This window comes from Polypterus senegalus, chromosome 2 (genome assembly GCF_016835505.1).
Source record: "Polypterus senegalus isolate Bchr_013 chromosome 2, ASM1683550v1, whole genome shotgun sequence".
Classification (NCBI taxonomy): Eukaryota; Metazoa; Chordata; class Cladistia; order Polypteriformes; family Polypteridae; genus Polypterus; species Polypterus senegalus.
The window spans coordinates 311825447-311851605 of NC_053155.1; the positions used below are offsets into that span (position 1 = coordinate 311825447).

A 26159-nucleotide genomic window follows, 5' to 3' on the forward strand; every position below is an offset into this window, starting at 1 on the left:
TACTGGACTATAGTTACTAGGATTGGCCCAAACTCCTTTTTTATATAATGAGAAATATCCCATCTTCAAATCAGTAGATATTTCCCATGTGCAGTAATTTTGAAAAATATGTGTCAGAGTTATTGGCTTTGTATTAAGCTTGATGGAAAGAATGTTCTCCTCTCCTTGGTCAGGCTTCTTATACGGATGTACTCACTAACCCACTTAAGTACTATAGGATATTTATTACCTGGTCTCAGACGTGTATTTGATTTTAGCCTTTTTATTCAGCACTTCTCTCTCAATCATTTTCCAAACCCCTGAGTGCCTCCTTAATACTCTTTATAACTTCTGGGTGGTTATCATCTTCTTCACATGTGAAATCTTCAGAAAAATAAGAATTTAGAGCATTCAATATTGCACTCTCTTTATATTTTAGTTCAACCTTGGTGTTCCTAATGCCTTAATTTAGTACTTGGCCAATCTTTTACTATTTTTGCTTTTTACTATCTCTATGCCATCTTTTTAGATTTTCTGCAATATTTATATCTAAGCACCCTTAATGTCATTTTTAATTGTTACTGTCATGCTCTCATAATCCAAAAGGTTAGCAGTATGCATTATACATTTTTTTTAGTTCCTTATTTGTCCACTGAGAAGGTCTCTTAAATATTTACCTTTTCTAATTTTTGGAGTGAATTTGATTCTTCTTGAATCGTCACCTTATCGTGGTGGAGGGGTTTGCGTGTCCCAATGATCCTAGGAGCTATGTTGTCTGGGGCTTTATGCCCCTGGTAGGGCCACCAAGGAAAACTGGTCCTAGGTCAATGATGAGACAAAGAGCGGTTCAACAAACCTCCGATGAAGAATAAAAACCTTGGACGATGTTTTCCCTTGCCCGGATGCGGGTCACCGGGGCCCCCCTCTGGAGCCAGGCCTGGAGGTGGGGCTCGATGGCGAGCACCTGGTGGCCGGGCCTGTACCCATGGGGCTCGGCCGGGCACTTCCCGAAGAGGTAACGTGGGTCCTCCTTCCCATGGGCTCACATACCTATGGGAGGGTCCAAGGAGGTTGGGTGGTGGCCGAAGGCGGGGACCTTGGCGATCTGATCCTCGGCTACAGAAACTGGCTCTTGGGACGTGGAATGTCACCTCTCTGAAGGGGAAGGAGCCTGAGCTAATTTGACTAAACCTTTATGTAAAATACTGCTCCATGGCTACTCGACTGTCTCCACATTTAAAATTGTGCTCCAATTAATCTTTTTTAGACTTCATCATATTTGCAAATACATTTAAACTTAAATGTTTTAGTTTTTGAATGGACTACTATCTCAAAACACTATGAAATATACTATATTATGATCACTATAGCTTAATAATTTGTTCACCACTACCACCTAAAGTCTATCATGATTATTACACAACAGTAAATCTAGACCTAATTTTGCATGTTGCTATTAAAATTGTTCATTCTGTGTCTGATCTTTCTTCCAACAATAATAGTTTGACACTCCATTCCACATTGTCTTGCCTTTGTTCTACTTTCATCTTATAAAAAATTTTAGATATTGCTATTTTTCCTCATGTACAATATATTATTTAATGTATATTAATAGTGATATTTGATATAAAAAAAGAAAACCTATTAAAACAGATTTGATATAATATGCTAACCTCTGACTTTGGTTTATATGTCTGTGATATATATATATATACCTGAAAACTATTTAAGTTTACCTTTTTTTATTTTTATTTCAGGTGATCTTGGGTTTCCTGGACCCCAGGGTCCTCCTGGACCCCCTGGTCTTGCTGGGATAGGTGAGCCTGGTCTACCTGGTCCTCAAGGTCCACCTGGCTTACCTGGCCCCATTGGTAAGTTAGCCAAATCACAAATGTTTCTATTCGTGATTGTACATAAATGTGTGTCCAGCCCCATTTCTCCCTCTCTAGGGAAGTTAATTGACTGCTACAGTGTCATCTGTATCTGATAATTCTACCTTGTGTCCTGAAAGTTGCACAACATTTAATGTGATATCACACACATTCAGAAGTGGTGTCATAATTTACTGGTTGAGTAAAATCATCATTTCCCATTCAATCACTATCACTACAGTGGGACTCTGTCTTGCAGTTATTTCTGAAGGAAAGTTTTTATTATAAAAGGATAAATTGCTTTCTTCGTCACACAGTTTTCATTCTGACAGCCCATATTCAGCTTGACCTACTGCTACAAACACTTTACCGTCACTAGCTGGAGTTCATTAGAGATGAGTAAACTAGGGAATGGGCAAGGTGTCTTAGCGATATTAGTAAAGATGTTAAAGTGAATTTGATCAGCCAGTCTAGCTGCAGCAATATTTCTTTGAAAAAATAACATATTTTGATCAATTATAGTTGCACATGTGACCATGACAAAACCTAAAAGTGTTTTTTGTAATTTATTATGTGACTTAAGTTAATCTTTTAGCTGCTGTAATTCTTTCATATAGTTTTAGTTTTTATCTAAGTTTTGTTAATTTTATTTCTGAAATTTTTTTTATGAATAGTTTTCATCTTTGCTGTAGTTTTTGTTTATGACAATAATTTTGATTTCACCAAACACTCTTGATTATATTGTAATGCTTTTTTTACTAATTAAAGCACATTGTGATGATTTATCCTGTTATTGGTGATATATAAAGCAAAGACAGACTAATATGTTCAAATTAAATATGTTACATGTATTATTTCATCTTATATTTACTATAGGTAAGCACTCTTTAGTCTGTCAGAGTTAGACATTGGGGCAAGTTTCTCAATAACAAATGGTGAGCATTTCACTGGTGTTCTTTTCACTAGTTTCTCACCATCTCTTTGATCAGTTTCTCAAAGGCTTGCAAGATGATGGTGAGAAGTGATAACCTCACACCTTTGAAACAAAATCATGTTCCATAAAAACTACCCTATAAGATGCAGGGTTGCATAAAGTTTTTGATGAAAGTAGCAGTGTTTGGGTGAGATGTGAAGCAATACAAATTAAATGATAAAGTAACAAGGGCAATTGAAATATCAATATGCACAAGGAAATTAAAACTCAGCATTTTGACAGAAATCCAAACAGCATGAAAAACAAAAAGAAAGCAAAAAAAAAAAGAAAACCTGTAGTGATTATACTGACACCTGCAACATATTGTAAAAAATAAATAAATTATGAACTGAAAAAAGGTAGATATTGCAAAGATAACTATACAAGGAGCATGCAATGTCTACAGTACAGTAGTAGTAGTATATGGACTAGTCGTAGTATAGGGAGCGTGTAATGTCTGTAGTCTGTTGGGACAGCTTAGCTTTATGGTAAACAAACGAGCTTGAAGGACTGAATGGCCTCCTCTCATTTGTCAGATTTCTTGTGTTTCTTATGTAGTAGTGATTGAAGTAGAAAAGTCCTGTAATACCTTACTAATCAGTATTTAAACAATGTCAATGAGATGACGCATTGCATAAAAATGACATATTATTCATTACTAGCTGTGTAAGCCCATACTGTAAAAATCCCGGGATCCTAGAAACTATTGAATTTTTCAGAAATAAATTGAAATGTAGAGATGTCAGGTAATTGAAAGGAACTACTCTGGGCATCTCTCTCCTAGGAGGATTCATTTTACCACCATGCTCGCATCGCTTCTGTATTAGCATCTAAGCAAGTGTCTCTTTCTTCGGAGGTTTTGCTTTGCTGACGTGCTTGTCTCGTTTGTGTATTAGCGGCTGAGCGAGTTTCTGTTTCCTTGGAGGTGAAGCACTTACCCCGACTCCACCTCTCACTTCCTGGCTGGACAGACAGACACACACACTTCCACACGTAGACGTTTATATATAAGATGGTAGAGCAATTAGATGGTATCAAAAAAAAAAATTGGTTGAACTATAGTGGTGCTGTCACATATTTTCGGTGAATACTATAAGTCACCACCTAGGTTGTTGTGTGTGATATCACTGATATAAATACATGAATAAATAATTAAGTAAATACATGAAGAAATAAGATATAAAAAGTATAATTTATGACACATTTAATTATTTATGCTGACATATTGTGTTTTTGCTTATATATTGCCATGTATCGCAGTACATTCATTCTGTTTGTGTACTTGTTTATTTTCTATGTAATGTTCAAAAATCTTGCTCCATACTCGCTACCAGATGGTGAGAAAATATACAGATTGTCACTCAAGACTGCATGCATGATTTTTTGAGAAGGGTTTAGCTATAGACCTTCAGAGTTCTGCAATTCAGGGGATCCAGTGAACAGACAATCAGATTGCATGTTTTTGTCATATGACATTACACCGCAAAAACTCAGCTGGGTCTGGCTATGGCCTGCAGCACTACATGAGATGCTTTCTACAGGATACGCCTACACAATACTCATCGTTACTCTTGAGGAGGATAATCCTTCCACAACCCTAACCTTAACCATAATGTAAAGATGTTTTATAAGAACAAAGCGCAAGGTATGTCTTGAAATTGATATGTTGGGAAAGACAAAAATGATGGGTATAGTGTATCACATAATATGACTGGTGGTTCAATGTGTCCAATTTGATTGGCTCGTCAATAGAACACAGCAGTGGAGGTCTGCAGTGTGACTATTTTGCATTCTTTTCGATAAATTCAGTAAGAGTCTGACAGGCTCTTCTCACCAGTATAGGTCTTTTCTCACTGGTTTAAGGCTTTTGAAAAACAGCCCACTCTCTTTAGTTTATATACAGTTTTCTTCTAGTGAACCTCATTTTTAGTAAGTTGCATGATCATTACAACTTCATATTATGCTTCAAATTGTTACCACATTTATACTGAACATTTTATGAGGTCACTAAAAATGCATCTGTCCACCTATTACTGTACTAGTTGTTTCTATGTCAGGGACACGGAGTTCAAAGACTATAATTTTATTTGCCTTTTATGTGATTTGAGTTGATTTGATTTAATTGAAAAATGAGAATGTTTTATCAATGGACACACCTAAATTGTTCTCCATGGTTTCCTTCCTTTATGTCACTGTTAGTTGTTGAGTGTGCATTGAAATTTATTTGGTATTTGGTACATGTTGCTTTTATGTGAATGTAACACTTTTCCTCTTTTTATGTGAAAGTTTTAAAGAACGTGAATTCTCTCGTTCTGATATTTCTGCTGTTTCCTCAGTATGTGCTATCCTTCCAAAGATAATGTTAACTGCAAATGTCACATATTTACTCTGTATTGCAGAATCAATATCTTAATAATATTTATAACAAAGTAGCAATATTACGACAGATTCCTGATGACTTTCAATTATGTGGAATATCTGAATTCTTTGCTTCTGCCTGCTTCTAGTGGATTCAAGTTGCATGGTTAGCCTTTAGTTCAGAATCATGCCAAATGTGCTGCTTTTGTCTTCTGATCCAGCTGCCTTTTCAAAAAATTTTAACAGGTTTGTATGGCAGGGTCTTTTTCTGTCCCTTGTATGGCAATGCCCTTCTCTCTTCCATGTCTCCTGCCACTTCACCTCCACTGTTCTGCATACTCTATCATGGATTCCTTTTTAGTGATTTCACTTGCATGTCAGCTTTCTATTTCATTGTCTTCTTCTTTAAATCTTCTTCAGAGTCACTGGGAGTGTGTAAACTCAACCAAGATTATGACAGAGAATAGGATTTAAAACACAGGGTACTAGATTGATGATGTAGTTGTGCTAACACTGTTCCACCATACTACCATAGTTAAATGAATTGCTGCTTAAGGTACATGTTTTTGGCAAATTGAAAATTAATTTCAAGAATTAAACATGCTCAAAAATAAAGGTACACGACAAACCTTATAGATACAAAATCGGGAGTGGTCTCCTCTCGACTTTCTAGTATACTCAGATATGGGATGGATATTTGAGGAGTAAATCACAAGACAATGATTATATTTTTATATTATGTACATTAAAGAACCATCAACAACAAATCCATCCATTATCCAACCCGCTATATCCTAACTACAGGGTCACGGGGGTCTGCTGGAGCCAATCCCAGCCAACACAGGGTGCAAGGCAGGAAACAAACCCTGGGCAGGGCGCCAGCCCACAACAACAACAAATCTAATCAATGTAATAATATATTAAGCAATTATTATAAAAGTAAAGTTAAATAAAGCGGACTGTGCAACTGCATGAATAAAAGGTAAAGTACCACTTCCGGTTAACGGAAATAGCCCAAAAGTTGATAGAAATCTGTGTTTCGTACTTAATACTTGTATGCACCAAGTGACCTAAGTGAAGCATATTCAAGTTATCATGTTTACACACACACACACATGCATACACACTAAACCCAAACATGCACACACACACACACACAGACAAAGACACACAAAGACATAATTCCAAAAATGGTATGTTCGGACTCAGGGAGATCTAAAACGTCAAGATTTGTCAAAATTTCGAAATGGAATCTTTGGACGATTACAATACTTCCCTTATACTTCATATACGAGAAAGTAAAAATGACAGAACATTATAAACTTTAAAATCATGAAGCCCTGCTGAATGTTGTGACACACTTTAGTCATACTGGGTTGTACCTGTCTATAAGTTACAGAATTGTAATTAATTCCATGGTGAATCATGAGTATTGATTGAATTTCTGGTTTCTGAAGTCATTGCCTTGGATTATACTTTACATTTTTTTGTGTAACTAACAACATGTTTACTTATGCCATACAGGACAACAAGGCCCAAAAGGTAACACTGGCTTACCAGGCTTACCTGGTCTTGAAATGCCAGGACCACCAGGTGAAAAAGGAGCACAAGGGATCCCCGGACCTCCAGGATATCAGGGTCTTCCTGGATTGCAAGGTACTCCAGGAAGAGAAGGTCAACCTGGAAGTTCAGGTGAGAAACACATGTTCCACAGTCAACTTGAATGGTAATAAATTTGACCCTATTTGGCAAGAAATACAATTAAGTATGCAGTAAATGTTAAGTGGAGTTTTATCATTGTAACATTGTATTGGTCTATTAATATATGTATTGTAAAGAAAATTTCTAAACAATAAATAATGAAAATACAAAAATACAGCTGACAAGAAAATATTTGATATGTATACTATGATACTGTGAGACAGCAGATATGTTACAGCTGGTGATGTGATTTAGAATAAAGTATAATGATATAATAATTTTCTATAAGCATTACTAATTACATTTTTGGGTTTTACTGAAAGGGCTCAAAGGAGACATGGGAGATATGGGAATGCCAGGTAAAAATGGTGCCCCAGGATTTACTGGTGATCCAGGTGCCCCAGGACAAAGAGGTAGGAGATCTCTTTCCGCAGCTATTGTATTACATGCAACAAAATCATTTTGCTTGTGTATGAAAACCTGTCCTTTTACAGCAAGATTAATGTTGATGTATTATAAAGACTTCAAGCGTATTCTAAAGTAAAATATAGACACTGAGTCTTTAGTCTACTCTGCTTATTTAATCGCCAATACCATAGCAAAATACCTTGCATAAAAAGAATAATCAAAGTTACCAACAGCCATCTTTTTTACTTTTTCAGGGTGATGCTGTTTGTTGATCTTTTGACCTTTTGATCACAGAGTAATTGTTTGCTTGTGTGCTTTGTACAACCCCAGTTCCAAAACAGTTGGGACACTGTGTAAAATGTAAATAAAAACAGAATGCAATGATTTGCAAATCTCACAAACCCATATTTTAGTCACAATAGAACACATAGAAAACATATCAAATGTTGAAAGTGAGACCTTTTACTATTTCATGAAAAATATCAGCTGATTCTGAATTTGAGGGCAGCTACTCGTCTCATAAAATGTTGGGATGGGGGCAACAAAAGGCTGGAAAACTAAGGCGTACTAAAAAGAAATAGCTGGAGGAACACTTTGCAACTAATTAGATTAATTGGCAACCGGTCAGTAACTTGATTGGGTATAAAAAAGATTTTCATAGTCAGGCAGAGTCTCTCAGAAGTAAAGATGGGCAGAGGTTCACCAATTCTCAAAAAAAACTCCTGCAAATTGTGGAACAATTTCAAAATAATGCTCCACAACGTAAAGTTTCAAAGACTTTGAATATGTCATCATCTACACTATATAATATCATCAAAAGATTACAAAAATCTGGAGAAATCTCTGTGTGCAAGGTACATGGCCGAAATGCAGCAGCACTGCTTTAAAAACCAGCATGATGCTGTCATGGAAATCACTGCATGGGCTCAAGAACACTTCTAGAAATCATTGTCTATGAACACAGTTTGCCGTGCCATTCACAAATTCAGGTTAAAGCTCTATCATGCAAAGAAGAAGCCATATGTGAACTTGCTCCAGAAAGGCAGCTGTCTTCTCTGAGCCATGCTTATTTAAAATGGATTGAGGCAAACTGGAAAACTGATTCAGTGACATTTGATTGGTTGGGGGGATTATACCCATTTGAAACTCCCACTGTACTTTTAATTTGAAACGGAAAGAGCACTGCTCAGTAAAATAAGATGGTGATTTGTTTTCATAAGTATCAATTGATTACAATATTCATTTTGAACATAAAGCTTATCTAGGCCACTGATAAGTCCTGATAGTGCATTTGTTTAGAGTTAATATCAAAAGCCAGGATTTCTTCATCTGGCATTAGCTAATTAAACAGATATTGGAAAAAAGTGGATTTTGTTTTTAAGTTTTTAAAATCACATATTGTTTTCTTGTATAATAGGGGATCCAGGTCCTCCTGGTCTTAGGGGAGTTCCTGGTGATTTTGGACCGAAAGGAGAACCAGGTGAGAAAGGCATTCAAGGCCCTGCTGGCTACATGAATGCCACTCAGATGATGCATTACAAAGGAGAAAAAGGAGATCATGGAGACTCAGGTGAGTACAAATGTTGACAATGAAAAATGCTTAAAATCATCTTAGTAGTTTGCCATAAATGTACAGTATGTCATCACTGTTGGCTGAGTGCCTTCAACATGAAGTTTGCTTACTAAACTTGCGTCTGTGGATGTACCAGAATACAAAGTTTTCATGATTCATTTAATTTTCACTCCTTACTCCACTGCTAAAGCAAATATTTCATTTGGTGCACATTGACTCATTTTCTTGAGTCCATCCAACATTTTCTTTCAACCATTAAAATACATTGCAGTTACTCAAGTTTGTACAAAAAGACAGTTTCCCCTCAGGGATGTACCAAGTGTATCAAAATCAAAAAAAGTATCCCTTATTGCCAATAATATATAGTTTTCTACCATGTATAAATGTTACTTGGTGGGAAACATGTCTATTAGCTCTTCAAAATCCAGAATTTCCTGAAAGGATGAATTCTTTATTAGACATTATTAGTTTCCAAGAATACTGTATAGGAGTACAGTAATTTGCCTTCTTCTCTTAAAAGAGCAATAGACATCTTTGTATAAAATCTTCAGTTTCTTGGCAGTCTGTCAAATGAAATAACAGTCATTCCACAAACCAAAAAATAACATTAGACTGGCATGCTTCTTGAAAACTTGTTCATTTTGGCCATGTTTGAACCCAGAACTTTAGTTTAGGAAAGCCCAGTACCTTGCAGTCGAAGTGAATAGAATTGAAACTTTCAGCAGGGCTAATTAATTTTAAAAGGTTTCTCTAATAACCAATTGGCACTTAAACTTGAGTAATTAAGTGTAATTGAATTGAGTATTCAATTAAGACACTGTAGAATTGCTGCTGAAAATAGGGTTTGGCAGTCATATGGGAATAAAATTAAAAATCAATCATATCAAGCACTTATAGCCATTAGTAAAACTAGTAATGCCTTAGCTGTATTTTAACTTCAATTTTAATGGTATATTGATAAAAAAAATCATTTTCTTTCAAAAGTATCAAAATGTTAGGGTGTGTCCAAACTTTTTTCAGGTAATATATATCTACATTTAAATTCAAACATTTTTAAACCCTGCCATCCATGTATAGGGTCACTGTTGACCAGGTTCGTGAAAGTCTAGCTAAGGGTGGGCTCTGAAAGTAACTCCCAGGGTTAATTTTGGCAGTTAAACTCATGGTACCTATAGGGAACACTACTTCCCAGAGGCTAAACCCCAAATCTTATAGTCAGTTAATTTAAAATGCTAAGCTACAAGGAATGCAACTGAGCAGAGTTTTCTTCTTCAGAGCATTATTCATGTCTGGGCACCAATGCAGTCACTCTGCATATTAGAGATTATAGCAATAAACCTTGCAAGAAGGTATAACTTTATGCTTCATTGCATATACCGGTTTTCAAACTTCCCTTTCTGAATAGAATTACAGGAAATTTTCATATTACCACTTTCACACTTTTAAGAGTTTTGAGGTAAGATTACATTAGAATAAAAGGGAGGATCAGGTTGAAAAACAAACTTAAAAATAAGGAGTGCCAACAAGAATGTTTATACACAAAACAAAAAGATTCTATGTTCCTAGCCAAGCACTCTCAGATCCCTTGATCCTCAACAAGTTTCAACTTTTTCATGCAAGTGAATCTAGAGCATTAGCAAGCATATGTTTTGTTATTTTTAGACAATGTGTGGCCTTCTTGTAAGTTTTCAGCAGCACATTTATATTTTGTGCTTGCATTTTATTTCAACATAGGATAATTGACATCAGGAATAAAGAAGAAACCAACCTCATAAGAGACACAACATAATTGCTAGGTAAATGAACAGCTGTAGAATTTCCATTATCCTTCCATGTCTTTGTAAGACATTTGGAAAATAATATACCCTCACCAAACACACACTAATTAGGCGGAGTGGTGGCTCTGAGGCTAGGGATCTGCACTGGCAATCGGAAGGTTGCCGGTTCAAATGCCAAAACGAACTCTGCTGTGTTGGGCCCTTGAGCAAGACCCTTAACCTGCAATTGCTGAGCGCTTTGAGTAGTGAGAAAAGTGCTACATGAATGCAAAGAATTATTATTATTAAGAGAAATTTGCACAAAGATCTGGACCCAAGCTGAAGAACTAACCTAACCACTGTGTGCAACCATGCTGTCCATTTTCTGCATCTCAATTACACAAAATAGTAATCCACACCAAAATGAAGAACAATTTACCAAAAGCTATGCTCTGAGATATTTTCCTTTAAATTTTTGTTCAGGTGGTACAGGGCCTACAGGAGAAAAGGGATATCAAGGAATAATTGGTGACCCTGGAGTGCCAGGAAAAGATGGACAACCTGGAGCCCCAGGCAAGCCAGGTAAGCTGTGGCTCCGCTGTTTACATTGATATGAGATGCATAGTTAAAAAGGTGAAGTTATTTTCAGTGTCAGATATAATGTGTGTCTGCGGTGGGCTGGCGCCCTGCCCAGGGTTTGTTTCCTGCCTTGCACCCTGTGCTGGCTGGGATTGGCTCCAGCAGACCCCCGTGACCCTGTAGTTAGGATATAGTGGGTTGGATAATGGATGGATGGATATAATGTGTGTTTTTCTATGTTATATTCTGTAGGACCCAAAGGTGATTCGGGGGCTCCTGGGTTACCAGGACATCAAGGTGTTAAAGGAACTAAAGGAACGATGGGTCCAATGGGCATTCCAGGTATTGTATGCTTTTTCCTTATTTGATGCACCAAAGCCATTGTTTCAGAAAGCTTGCGATCTTTGAATTTCCTATTCTTATCCATTCAAATTAATAAACATTCTCAATAAATAATTGAAAACATACAATATTATGGGTTTTTTTGTGTGATATGAATTGCAATATACCAGTTTTACTCTTTTTAAGTCCGTTCTATGTGAATTCTTTGTATGCATGTCAGAAAGTAAGTCACTACAGTACATCTTGTGTTGAAGATAGTTATTGCTTAAAGGATAAGTTTAATATTTTTCAAGTCAGTTATTTCTTCTCAATCATGGTATATATTAATTTGCTACATGGCACTGCATTCTAAACTAAAGCATATTTTATTAATAATAAAAAGTAACTAACCCACTCTTGTGTTTAATAATGTAGCCAAAGGGTACCAGGCTCCCCATCTGCTCCAGTTGTGTAAATTCACCTCAAAAAGTAATCACCATTCAGAGTTATTAACATTATTTCAGCAGAATAGTCTTAAAGCGTTAATTGTTTTATGTATTAAGTTATTTATTTCAGTACTTCTTGTTTTCTACACTTCAGTATGTTAGTAAAAACTAAAATGTTTTTGTTTTAGTATATTGTTGACTTCATTTTCTGCCCACATGACAAGGATATAAGCAGCATTTTCATCAAATCTTGGCCCTTCATGTTTGAGAGTGAATGTATACAAGAGTGTGCCACGTGATGGATTGGCATCCTTTTCTGGGTTGGTTGCTGCCCTGCATCTACTGCTGCTGGCATAGGCTCCGGCCCACACTTTTCAGTTGAATAAAGAGCAATTACAGAAAATAAATGATTTAATATATGGGTGCATGTGTATGTAAAGGAATTTGAATCCAGAACATCTAATACAAAAACGAAAAACATAATTAATTGTAAAAGCAATCAAATAACAAAGCACAATTCGGTTAATAAAAAATGGGAAATAGTTCATTACATGGTACATTCTCACACATATCAGCACTGAAGGATTATTTTGTAAGGAAAACTAAACAATTAGCATAAAGAAACATAATTTGTCTATTTATGTGTAATAGTATACTTGGCACAAAAGTATATTTTTGACAGCATTGTCTCAATTATCATAAAGAACCATTAGGGTTTTTATACCGTTAGGCTTCTTTCTGTGAGTTAGTAAATTGTGTGCTCAAAGACAGCTGTTGGAAAAATGGTGTACATTATTTTCTTCACATAAAGAAGTATGAGCTTCAGATTGATGAGTTACTTAGTTGGAGTTGAGATCCAAATGGCTTTTAGAACACCTAAAGGAACATTTGTGAACGATTTTGCTTTTCATTAAACAGATAAACTAAATTTTCTCTGTGATGTTCTAACAATAGTAAATATCTATATATATAATTCACTAAGGCAAGACAACCATTAAAAGAACTCCGGAAGGGGCGTGGATTCACTGAGCCGCCAACAAGTAAAACACCGATGGCGCACGCAGGAAGGAGCCACGCCCACCAACTCCAAGACCATTGGATACGACGATAACTCGCAGAGCCACGCCCAGCAACTCGGACGCGACGACACAGAAGAAATGGTGTCATTTATATTCGTTTGTCGTAGAGGCCACATGCACGTGAACGTTGACTGTTCATAGAGGCATGTTTCTCGCGGAGGTAAATCGCCATATGCAGCGTGTAAAACGGTTTGTGAGGGGTATCCCATGGGATCTTTAAAACAATCCTTTACAACTGAGATTAAAACACAATGAAGTAAGCAGTCTTTAAAAACCGAGTTTTCGGTTACGACACACGACCGCGTGCACCATAGCAAACTGTTTTACACGCGACATACAGCAATTCGCATCTGCGACAAACATGCGTCTTCTTAGATGCTCCTGCAGAAATACGGAAGACGTTTCCCTGCCCACTAACATTCCTTTTTCATCGGCCTGCTTCTACCCTCACTCTCTAGGCATTCACACTGCCTGCCCATGTGCCCGGACGCAAAAACTTACTGACCACCCAGTTAGCCCCTTTCGTCTGTGCTAGGAGTCCACATGCACGTCTAAGCCACGTTGACTTTTCATTATTCTTTTCGGTTTCGACACCCGACCGCGTCCACCATGAAAAACCATGCGAAAGGAACAATGAAGCCCCGCCCAGAAACTCTACCCCTCCTCCCACGTGCTCAGGAACGCACCTCAGACCACTGCCCGCCAAATCAAACAGCTCATCAAACACATACTCACTCACTTTGGTCTGTGCTGCGGTCCAAACCCAGCTGTGAGCCACGTTGACTATTCTTTTGCCCTCCATGGCTACTGCTTCAAATGTATTTCATGGAAACAACACTTCTTTCAATGTTATAGAAATTCCTGATTCAGGTAACTGTTTCTGTCAGTCGGGTTTTTTTGGAGAAATGTCATTGACGAAACTGTTGCTCTCAAACTTCGTAACATGGCTGTTAGCTTTGTTTGCCAACATTGGTCACAGAGGCATTGTTATACAGTCTGTTCAACAATACGCTGATTATATGAATGCATCCGGAGTCTATGGTGGCGAGGCAGAAATTGCGGCAATGTCCCAAATCCTTCCAGCTACTATCAGCATTTACTTCCAAGAACGTCCTCATGCCTCTCCTCGAGCTTACAATCCAGCCCAGCGTCTCTTCATATCCCTGCTCTTTAGCGGTCCTTTGGATCATGGGCATTACGAGGTTCTCATGCCTCTCAAATACCCACGTGATAACCTTCTTTTGACTCTGTCGGTATGTGCAAACAGGATGCACACCCACTTGCTCGCCACACTAATGTGACGTCACCTGCCCACTCTCCTCTTCCTGAAAAACATTTAAAGGCACCCTCCCCTGAACACACGCATTCCACACAGGACTTTCAATGCACCTTTTGTTCCAACAGCTTCAGAGTGCACAGATATCTGAACGCACATTTGAAAAAACACAACACTAACCGAATGATGCAATGTGAACATTGCCAAAAATGCTTCGAGACAACTCGCGCTCTCAAGAAACACTTACGAACTCATTCCACTCTCACCTTCAATTGCACATTTTGTAACGAGGACTTCACAGGTGAGATGGATCTCCACAACCATATGCAGATCCATTCAACGCAAAGATTTGTATGCAAAATTTGCGACAAAACACTTTCACGCACGCAGATACCTTACTAACAATCTCAAAACACATTCCCTGATGAATTCTTTTCAGTGTCAACACTGCTCCAAAACCTTCACACACCAGAAATATCTCCAAGCACATTTACACACCCACTCCACTGAACGAACGCATTCCAAAAAGATCTTTGAATGCACGATTTGTTCAAAAACGTTCCGAGTGCAGAGATTTCTCAACATGCATTTAAAACACACTCCACTGAACAAATTTTGCAATGTGAACATTGCCAGCAATGCTTCAACACAACTCATTCCAATTCCCTTCAGTGTCAACACAGCACTAAATCGTTCATGCACAAACATCGCATTCACTTTTCTGCAGCTTTTCAAGAAGATACCGCCTTTCACGTCCAAGAACATAACATTGGCCTACCTACCACACTATGTGCTTCTTGCAATGCTCTTCATTGGCCAGCAGAGGTCAACAAATCTGGACATTACACTAAGTGTTGTCATGCCGGCAAGGTGTCTTTGCCACCTCTATCCAAGCCCCCTCTTTTATTGGAAGACCTCTTGACTGGCAAGAACCCGCTGTCCCGAAATTACTGTGATCATATCAGGGAATACAACTCTGCTTTAGCTTTCGCGTCAATGGGCGCACACATCGCTCAACCATCTGGACAAGGACCGTATGCTTTCAGAATCCACGGTCAAATTTATCACCAGGTCTCTCCTTTCTATAACAATCCTGACACGTCACCACAATGCGGTCAGCTATATATCTTCGATTCTGCTGAGGCTACCAGTCAACGTTTGCAAAAGGAATGCAATATCGCTTACAGTGACATTTTGTTGCTTCAACTAGACAACATGATACGCCAGGTTAATCCCTTCGCAAAGTCTTACATGCAAATGCATGACATTATCACTCACGGTTACTCTGTTACTGCTGTATGAATGGTGTTCATGTAAAATCCAGGTCTGGATATGAGAAGGTATAGCGCCCCGTCCTGTCAAACTGATGTTGCTGCTTTGTACGTGAAGACGGGGAACCTCCTGCACAACACGACATTTGCATATATCCAAGAGGAGATGCTTGCAACCGTATCTCTGTTCTAAATATGAACTGTGACCCCATGGTTTTCCACTGCTATTCCCTTTCGGAGATCCAGGTTGACACATACAATTAACCCATGTTGAGTAAAAGCGAACCGCGAAAAGAATGCGAGTCACACAGCTCCAATTTTATGCTTTCAGGCTTGCCATGAGATCTTCATTTAGTGTCTTGCATTCCAGTGGCAAACTCTTCCAGCAATACATCGTCGACGCATCTGTCAGAACAGAAGGCGCGCGTCTACATTTCCTTCGCTCACATCAACAAGACTGGTCTGCCAGTTTTCAGTCACGGACGATTGTGTGTTGGTTCGTTCTGTGCATTGTTATAATGTTGCATTTCTTGCTGATTTATTACATTACCGATTTTACAAATGTTAATTTTCTCCCTGTGCTTAAAAATCATTAAAAAACCGGCCTGATTATGCGGCGTATGGTACGCCGCGGGTTGGCTAGTACATTGAAATGTTTCCCAGTTTAACAGGATAAAGTTTGTAACACATTAACCATGGTCCTTCTCCTTTAGGTTCCGATGGATTAAAAGGTGACAAAGGTTTCCAAGGTACTCCAGGTATTCCAGGATTTCCTGGTACCACTGGCGATAAAGGGGAAAGAGGAGATCCAGGACCTGAAGGAATTGGATATCCAGGATCTAAAGGTGAAAAGGTGAGAAAGTCACTTTGACCAAAAAATAAACGGAAAAAAGACACTTAATTACGCTGGGCTAGTGTAGAGTATACAAATATACTACACTAATGTCACAGTCAGTTTGCCCTCATTGATTGTCTGATGTTCTACCCAAGGTTTCTGCTGCTGGTATAGGCACATTGTCTGATCCTCTTAAAAATACTTACACAATTTTAGACATACAAATGAAACTGTAATTGAAAGCTGTTAGAATGTCCATTTGTATAATCTGGAAAAACTAAAACCATGTATTTTGCTGACCTGTCTTGCATGTGGATTGCCATCATAACTCTCTCTGCTTTGCAGTAAGTCGGTACAGAAATCTCATCATCTCATGTGGACATTGTTACTTTTATTAGGAAAATGCAGTTTTACATTTCTGGAGTTTGCATATGTGGGGTTTTCTCCTGGTACTCTATTTTCCTCCTACATCAGGTTGTGAATGTGCTCTACAGTAAACAGGTAACCTGCCACAAGATGTTTCCACTTTTGTGCTCAGTGCTACCAGCATATTATCTTGTATCCACAACTTTTTTGGATTATGTTAGTTTGTTAGTTTGAGAAAGTTAAGTAATCATTAATTTAGTCCATATTGCTTTGATGCTGCTGGTGATTTCCTCCTAGATGGTAAATGAATCTAAATGTGTCTTATTTTGCTATTAAGTACAAGTGAAATTAAAGTGCTAGAATTTGTACCATAACTCATAAAAGACATCTTGCTTTTTTCTTGTTTTTCTTTTTTTATTGTGCATGTCAAGTGTGTCAGCTGATTTTGCAGGTTTCAGCACTATTTTATTTTATGTATTTGAATATTTATTTATTTCATTTTTTTTTGTTTGGCTAGTGATCTCATGGTATAGACACTATATAAATAAAATGTATTATTATTATTATGATCTCCTATATTTCTCACAATCCAAGATGACTACAACACATAATTGTTATATTACAGGCTAGAAAATAATTTGGCATGGTTATACTCAAATTTGAAAGTTTTCTTTGATTACATGTACAATGTGGCTAACAATAGAGGAATCAGAAATCAGGCTCGGGTCAGAAAACCAAAAGATCAAACAAAAAAATATTATTAAAATCACTAAACTAGAATCACCAAAAAAGATCCAGACACTATCTTTTCTTTTGCATGTAAGAATGCCCAGAGGGGACTGGGCGGTCTCATGGTCTGGAATCCCTGCAGATTTTATTTTTTTCTCCAGCCGTCTGGAGTTTTTTTTTTTTCTGTCCACCCTGGACATTGGACCTTACTCTTATTCTATGTTAATTAATGTTGACTTATTTTATTTTCTTACTGTGTCTTTTATTCTTCTATTCTTCATTATGTAAAGCACTTTGAGCTACATTTTTTTGTATGAAAATGTGCTATATAAAAAAATGTTTTTGTTGTTGATGTGATCTCTGTCACGTGACTGCAACAACAATAGGAACTATAAACAAGATGACGGCACCTATTAATGTGCACCACAATATGGGGGGACCACTGACAAAAAAATGTCAGCATGCTGATGTTACCATTATAATGTTAAAATAAATAATAAAACAAAATACCTATAAAAATTACAGAACTATAACAGACAACCGTTGTGTGCTTGGAAATAATTGCAACAAACCTTGAGGTACTGATATCACTGTAGGTAACAATTAAGATATAAAATATTAATATTTCTCCTAAAATTATAAACATAGACACTACTATAAGGCCTTAATTCTATCTTAATTATTTAGGCAAGCTGTAATGTCTACCAGAGTTTTTTTTTTCTTGATTATCCCAGTCATTATAATAACTATGGAAATGTGCAGCATTTGTGTACTGTACTGGCATACTATGTATGTACTTTTACTAGCTGTGTTACCTGGGAAAATTTGTAGGACATTGGCCCTTGGTTATAATGCCGCATGTTAATCGAATATATGAAAACTTCTACTGTATGTGACTAAGTACTTTTCTGCATATAATGTTTGTATTTCTTTTACCAGAGGCTAATGATATTAGTTGATCGTAGCTCCTTTACTCTTGAACATGGTATATATAATAACACGTCAGTAAAACATTTCTGCTGTGTATCAATTGGTGCTTGCCCTACTAACTGACTTGGGTTTTTGTTGATGGTCATCGCAAAACATAATTGTACAGGAAATTATATTTTTTTAATGGAAACAGGTAATTAGTAAGGATAATGTGAATTCTGGGTATATATTCTTATCATTTGTAGATGTTGACAGTTTTCATTTTTTATGTTGTTCACTCAAACATTTCTTTTAGTGTTTTTCATTAGCAGTATGTTTAAGGGTTTATTTTTGTTTTGCCATATGCATAGTCAGAAAATAAAGTTCTAACACTGAATTGAGTTTTACTTTAATACAAACAGCAATTACATTTATCACACATAGTCTGCACATACACACAGCCCATGCAATGAATGGAACATTTTTAATTTTGGGTTTGTTTTGTCTACTGGTCTAAGTGAAAGTAAACAACTGCCAGCAATATGTTTTGGAGGCTTCTTAAATGATCTGGAGGGGTGGACAGGGATTAAAGTCTGCAGAAGCAAATATGGATGTAAAGGGGACCTTATCAAGTCCACAGATGAGAGTATTGGGAAGAGGCTTTCTGAGAAGTACTAGTATAGTGAAGGCAAAAAGGGGTAAATGTCAGTACTATATTTTGTTTTCTCCCTGTAAATGTATTATAGTGACATTTTTTGGGTACAGGAAAGAAGATGTGCCAGTCTCAAATGCAGACAGCCAAGCAAGAACGTTTTATGAAGGAGTGTGGTTGAGAACAGGAGAGACGTAAGATTTGTACAGAAGAGAATAGGTCAAAAGAAATAATGTTGTTAACTACTATATATATATATATATATAGCAGCCAGCCCTTCTCTCTTGAGGTCATGGGTGACCTATTAACCAACTTTCACTAGTGTTTAAACTTTTGCTTTTAGCAAAGTGATACTTACGGTCATTGACCGCCACAGTGGCTAGCATGCAGTTGAGAGTTATAGTGCAACTGCTAAGCAAATCTTACTTTTGCTTTACTTAACTTTTTTTCATCCACTTCGCAGTTTCACTATGCAATACATCACTCCATTTTTTTTCCCTGTACAGGGCTCCTTGTCTTCTTCATTCACCACCAGATGCCATTTATCTTAGCGATTTCAACCACAGCTTGACCTGTGGCACTCTTGTGTTGATGGCATTCGTTTTTATCAACTGCAAGTCCCATTTCTCTGCAGTCACTAAGCGAAAAAAGAGGGACATGGAGCGTAAGAATAGCCCATTCACTACAGAATTATTACCAACAAATATCGACAAATAAAAAAAATGTGTTGGCTAATTTTCTGTTCTATAACATCACCAAATTTCGGTCAAAGCATTTTTGAGATTTTGTGGTATTTGATTTTACCATTGTCTTTACCCCTAAATATTGATATATTGAAGTGTCCTTTCTTAGCCTACTACCCTATGTGTACAATCCTGCCAAATTTCAGTGTTTTAATTAAGTGGGAAATATTGTTTTTGTTGATGTGTGAGTAATTCAGTCATCTTTGCATTATATATTGTATATATAGATTTCTGATAGCTGAGTTATGATAGTATATTATATCTTGCTAAAGTCTCGTTGGAAAGTTTAAATTCCACAATTAAATAATTCTGATGTCTTAGTCTGCTTAGTAATTAAAATGTCCAATGTCACATCTTAAGATGAGTCCTAAACATTTAATTTACATTTACTTTAAGTAGCCATATGAAATCATGTAGAACCATCTGGTACTTTTTAGTTAATCTTTTGCAGCTAATATGCATTTAAATTATGTAAAAAGGTATTAATACCATGCAAATTTAGTCAAAATTTCCTTTTGGTATTAGTGTAAATATTCTTGCAATGAAATTTCAGGCCTTGTTTTTCACTAAACAGAAAAAATCATTTATTTATATTTATAGGGTGAAATAGGTCTTCCTGGTTTTCCTGGTGAAGTGGGCATTAAAGGAGAAAAAGGAACCCCTGGTGTCCATGGCATGCCTGGAAAGGAGGGTCTGAAAGGAGACATCGGTCTTCCCGGATATCCAGGTATTAATAATGCATATGGTGCCCATAACATGTATTCAAGTAAACAGACATGTGAATGAAATCTTTTTTTCTAATTCCGTACACCCCTCCAATTTTTTTGAACACAGCTGAGTAAAGATTAAATCCAAATAGATACAAAAGAAATATTAACCTTTGTTCCAGATTCAGACCTGAGCTGAATTTTGTATGGGTTTCACTGTACAAGTACAGCACTAGGCCTCTTTTCAGTATGTGGCATCTGGCTAACTCCATTGGATAAAGCAGTATCAGTTGTAATCAAACAACATTCTGTCAAAGAATATTTCACATCCTGCGGGACCTGATCTGGGTCAGTGAGAAAAACTGCCATAGCTTGTCTTTGCCATTGTTGATGTGCAAGCCTGGCACAGATTATCAATCAAAAAGTTGGGATTACATGCATCCAATAAACTAAAGGCAAAATATTCAGTTCTTCCATTATAATTCAGGGTGTGAATCTGTCAGCTCCTGAGTTAATTTCTGCTTTCCTCAGTAGTCCTCCTACAGCCTAGGGAGTGCCCAGTAACAAAGGATGGTTTATCCATACTTCAAAGGAGATTTATGTGAGGTATCAGTGTGTTTACAGCATTGCTGAAGAAAAGCAAAGTAGACAAGCAGGAAATGTCATACATAAAAGAAATGCAATTGTCTTTCTAATGGAAAGAAATTGATTGATCTGTTACTTTCAGCAGAAGTATGTTATACTAGCAAGAGAGGATTACTGTGTAAAGCCTTGAAATGATTAACTGCGGTGCATCCAGCCAGCAAGAGGTATGGAAAAGCTGAATCATTTGGATGAACAAACATAAAACTCACTCTTCCTTCACGTGTGACTGTGAAAATCCTTTTGTAAGCCCAGAAGACTGTATGACAAAGCATAATCAGTGACAGAAACTGGACAGAATTACATGATGTTTTATTGTACCTTTTCTTCTAATGTTAATATAGCATATACTTTATATTAGTAGCAAGGATCAACTTAAAATGTATGTATACAGTCAGATCCATAAGTATTTGGACAGTGACACAGTTTTCATAATTTTGGCTCTGTGCACCACCACAATATATTTGAAAGAAAGCCATCAATATGTGATTGAAGTATAGGATTTCAGCTTTAATTCAAGGGGTTTAGCAAAAATATTGTATGAGCTGTTTAGAAAAGTCATTTTTATACATGGTCCTCCTGTTCTCAGAGACTCAAAAGTATTTATGCACTTCTGAAAATTTATATATGAAAATTGTGTCACTGTCCAAATACCTATGGATCTAATTTTATGTGGATGTTGGTGTTACTTAATTTGCAAGTAAAAATCTATGTCAGATAAGACACAGATTTAGGATGTGCGAGTTTCTTGTTCCAAATTTAGTGGAAAACTATACCCATGAAAGTATAAGCACATTCCATTCGGCTCCTAATTGTGAGTACCAGACCCACACAAACACTGACAGATAAACTATGGATGAACAGTTTAAGTGGATAATAGATAGATAGATAAATGCAATGTACAATCCATGAACAAATGCAAGTCCAAGTCGAGGCACTAAGACCCTTGTAAACCAGACATGATTCATCTGTTTAAGTGGATAATAGATAGATAGATAGATAGTAAGATATATAGACTATCTATATATATCTATCTATATATATATCTATATCTATATCTATATATATATATATATATCTATATCTATATATATGTAATTCACTAAGGCAAGACAACCATGGAAAGCACGCCAGAAGGGGCGTGGATTCACTAAGCCGCTGACAAGTGAGACACCTATGGCGCACGCAGGAAGGAGCCACGCCCACCAACTCCAAGACCATTGGATATGATGACAACTCACAGAGCCACGCCCACCAACTCGGACGCGATGACACAGAAAAACCGGCGTCATTTATATTCGTCTGTCGTAGAGGTCACATGCAGCTCTGACCCACGTTGACTGTTCATAGAGGCATGTTTCTCGCGGAAGTGAATCGCCATATGCAGCGTGTAAAACGGTTTGCGAGGGGTATCTCATGGGAATCTTAAAACATTCGTTTACAACTGAGGTTGAAACACAATGAAGTGAGCAGTCTTTAAAAAACACGTTTTCGGTTACGACACATGACTGCGTGCACCATAGCAAACTGTTTTACACGCTACATACAGCAATTCGCATCCGCGACAAACATGCGTCTTCTTAGATGCTCCTGCACTTTGTACACACCCCCCTCCCACTGTGGTCGGGTGTCTTGGTGGATTATATATAGAAAGGCAGCCAAAACCGCATAGAGTAATGAAAAGTCTATGTGAGTCGCAGGTGCATTTGGACTGTGCAAAGACGACAATGACTCAAGTGACGAGTTGGAGGTGGGCACATGAGCAGGCAGTGCATATTGAACGAGAAATCAGCAGACTAGCATGACGGAGGGAGCGGAGTGGACGTCCTTCTCCTCTCCTCCCGTTCCACCCTATGCACCTGAGCGCCGCACGGACGATTGTGTGTTGGTTCGTTCCGTGCATTGTTACAATGTTGCTTTTCTTGCCGATTTATTACATTCTCCCTGTGCTCAAAAATTATTAAAAAACCGGCCTGATTATGCGGCGTATGGTATGCCGCGGGTTGGCTAGTAGTATTTAAAAGTTGGTACTGGATAAATGATTCCTTGGGTAATTCTTTAAGCCCTTATGTCATAAGGGGATTTTGCCATTAAATTACATTCCAAAAAATAAATGGCTATAATTCTACTTATGTAATAAAGGAGCTGCAAATGGGTGAAGAGTAGTGATTACAACAGTCAAAATTTTTAAAAAGGGTAATTAAAAATCTTTTTCTACACCAATTTCAACTAAATAAAACATACAAAAAAATTGCGCTTTAGGGGTTTCTGCCAAAAAACTTGGATTTTACAGTATTTAACCAAGACAGTTTATAATGCACAACCGTGGAATCAATTTTCTTTTGTGTCCCAATCTGTCAGGTATCATTGTACCTATACACAGACTGTGACGATGCGGGTTCGACTCCATGCTCCTATTGCTGTTCAGGAGCCCTAGAACCCAACACCGTCGAAAATGTCACCGAGATGAGCCGACACATAGGGACAAATCTCTCAAGGCCAGGGGATATTCCATAAAGTGCTTTTATTCAAAACAAAAACATCAAATCAAAAAGTGCAAAAGTGCAGAGTCAAAGTTCAATAAATAAATCCATAAAAACATGTGTCCAGTGGGGTTAAAACCATCAACAATAAATAAATCCTTTAAAATCGGAGGTTAAAAATGTAGGAGTTAAAAATGCAGTCTCTCACTCCCTTGTCGTTCTCTGGCCCACCTCCATCACTCTCTCCCCGGCTCACCATTACTTGCAGCCGCAGAGACCCAACAGCCACGAGCTCTTTCTGTCCACCTCCGTCTTGGCCTCCAAACGGACGTCACTGCCAGACCGACAAGGTTGGCTCTCCTCCCGTGATCTTTCGCGCACCCGTAGTCGCTCCTCAGATCCAGCGGGATGACACCTCTCCTGCTCACCCCACTCGCTAGTTGTCAGTGGGGCGAACTAGCCCCCTAGAGCGCCACCATCTAACGCTCATTCGCGGGGCCCCCGCTCGTTCTGTCTCTCTCTTAAGGTGGCCAGATCATCCAGCCTAGACTGCCATTGCTATCCTTTAACCTCCTTCCATTTCTCTCCCACGATTTGATATTTATTTATTTATTTATTTATTTATTTATTCCATCCACGATTTATCTTATCTTTTTCCACGATTTTATCCCTCTCCCTCCTCTGGTGTACCTTCGCTTATATATACACACATATACACCTCTCTGCCTCCGTGGGCGCAGCGTCTTAATTACACACCGCAGGAAGCCAATGAGGCAAACAAGAATGACTGCACCCTCACGTGCAGATGCGACTCGCTCCAATCGCCCCATTAACTCCCCGCGGTTGTGCAATCGCGCCCACGGAGAACGACACGGCGATACGGATTTAAAAAACCTGAATTTTCGGAAGCCGCAGACCCGCTATACCACACAGACAGCTATCAGTGTACATACTGTATACACACGAACACACACACATACACACACTATATGTCATTCTGAAGCAACAAGTAAACAATTTCTAACTACAGTATATACTTATAATTACATAGTCATCCAAACCTTTTCTTTCAAAATTTGTTTTCCTGACATTCCTTGAAATAATTTGTTTACCAACAGAAACAGAGAAACCTTACATTCTGCACACTAGATTAGGTTTTTTGTGCTGCAATTCACATATTTCTTGCCTTCTGTTGCAGTTGCCTTACAGACATTTGTGTGTATTTCTTTATTTTGATGTTGTTGCCTTTTTCTACGGTCTCACATCTGGAATAAACTAAGTACATACATATTTATTCATTTCAGGTTACATGGGTGGGGACATTGCCTTTGCTGGCAGACCTGGGCGCAGGACAGGACCTCCCAGAGCTATTCACAAACACCACATGCACACCTAAACCATTTTTTCTCACAAGAACATGAGACTTGTTCATGATATAACCCCCATCTCCTCCCTTACCAAATGAATCAACAATACCATGCAATATTTTTTGTCCCTTTTTAATTCCGCTCACTTCAGACCCAAGCCCGCTCATCGATCTTATTTTCTCTTTGTTATCATGCTAGTTTCTGCAGCGGGAGAAGTGAGCATGATTAGAAACAGTTTATTGCACAGCATTTTTCGATCCATTTAATTGCGGAAGGGGTGGGAGAGTGGATTAGAATGCGAACAAGTGACAAGCAGAATTTTTTATTTTACGTTCTCGCAATGCGAGCAGCGTTACACGGTGACACTGAATCAAAGAAAGGGGGCTCACGTGAAATTTTTGAGAAGCACAGGTACAGTGTAACAGTACTCACTGGTACACTAATAAACACTGCAAATGCTTTAACTTGAAACTGAAATTAAAAGAGCACTGCTCAGAAAACTAACATTGGGAGAATGTGCAGCAGTCAGCATCCGAGTGTTGTAATTGAACCCATGACGTTTGAACTATCAAACTGCATGCTTCAATATTACACTAAGCAGTACTTGCAAATCAAGCGTAGCATTAAGTCCTTCAGCAAACACGTAGGTCTTGATAGAGTCAAAACTGCAATCTAAATGTGACTTTTGAGTGTAACGGTGTGTAAAGTTAGCTATTTATTTCCTGCCTTTTATGCTCAGCTGTGACATGTAGTACAAATTACAAGTTATGGACAACTATACATCATTGGAAAGGTGTGAAACTCAGCAACCCAGTGAGCTTTTCACTGTATTTGGCTTGATGTAGCTGAGATCTTTGTTAAAACAGATTCACCTACTTGCCTCAGCATATACATCTGCCAATTGCATATTTTAATAATGAATGAGGGCAAACAACATAGAAACTTATGAATTATATGAAAGAAGACACCTTTGGGTATATAAAAATACTGTTATTTGCTTTTGATTGACCTTGTGAGTTTATTGTAACATACACAAACAACTTTGAAATATGACAATGTCCCACCCATCTTGTACATAAGTGGCTTCACAAGAAATCCTCTTTATAGAGAAGGAAAGAAACCAATTTATTTTAA

The 26159-nt window shown here is 37.7% G+C and overlaps 1 protein-coding gene across 1 annotated transcript in view; it reads left to right on the forward strand.

The window, feature by feature from the left end:
- Positions 1-26159, forward strand: part of col4a1 (collagen, type IV, alpha 1) — a 257790-nt gene that overhangs the window by 188959 nt on the left and 42672 nt on the right. The window contains exons 31-38 of the mRNA XM_039745916.1: positions 1737-1850; positions 6706-6873; positions 7206-7295; positions 8708-8860; positions 11104-11202; positions 11452-11541; positions 16306-16445; positions 20427-20553. Of these exons, the coding sequence (XP_039601850.1) occupies positions 1737-1850; positions 6706-6873; positions 7206-7295; positions 8708-8860; positions 11104-11202; positions 11452-11541; positions 16306-16445; positions 20427-20553 (981 nt within the window). The remainder of the gene's footprint in view (positions 1-1736; positions 1851-6705; positions 6874-7205; positions 7296-8707; positions 8861-11103; positions 11203-11451; positions 11542-16305; positions 16446-20426; positions 20554-26159) is intronic.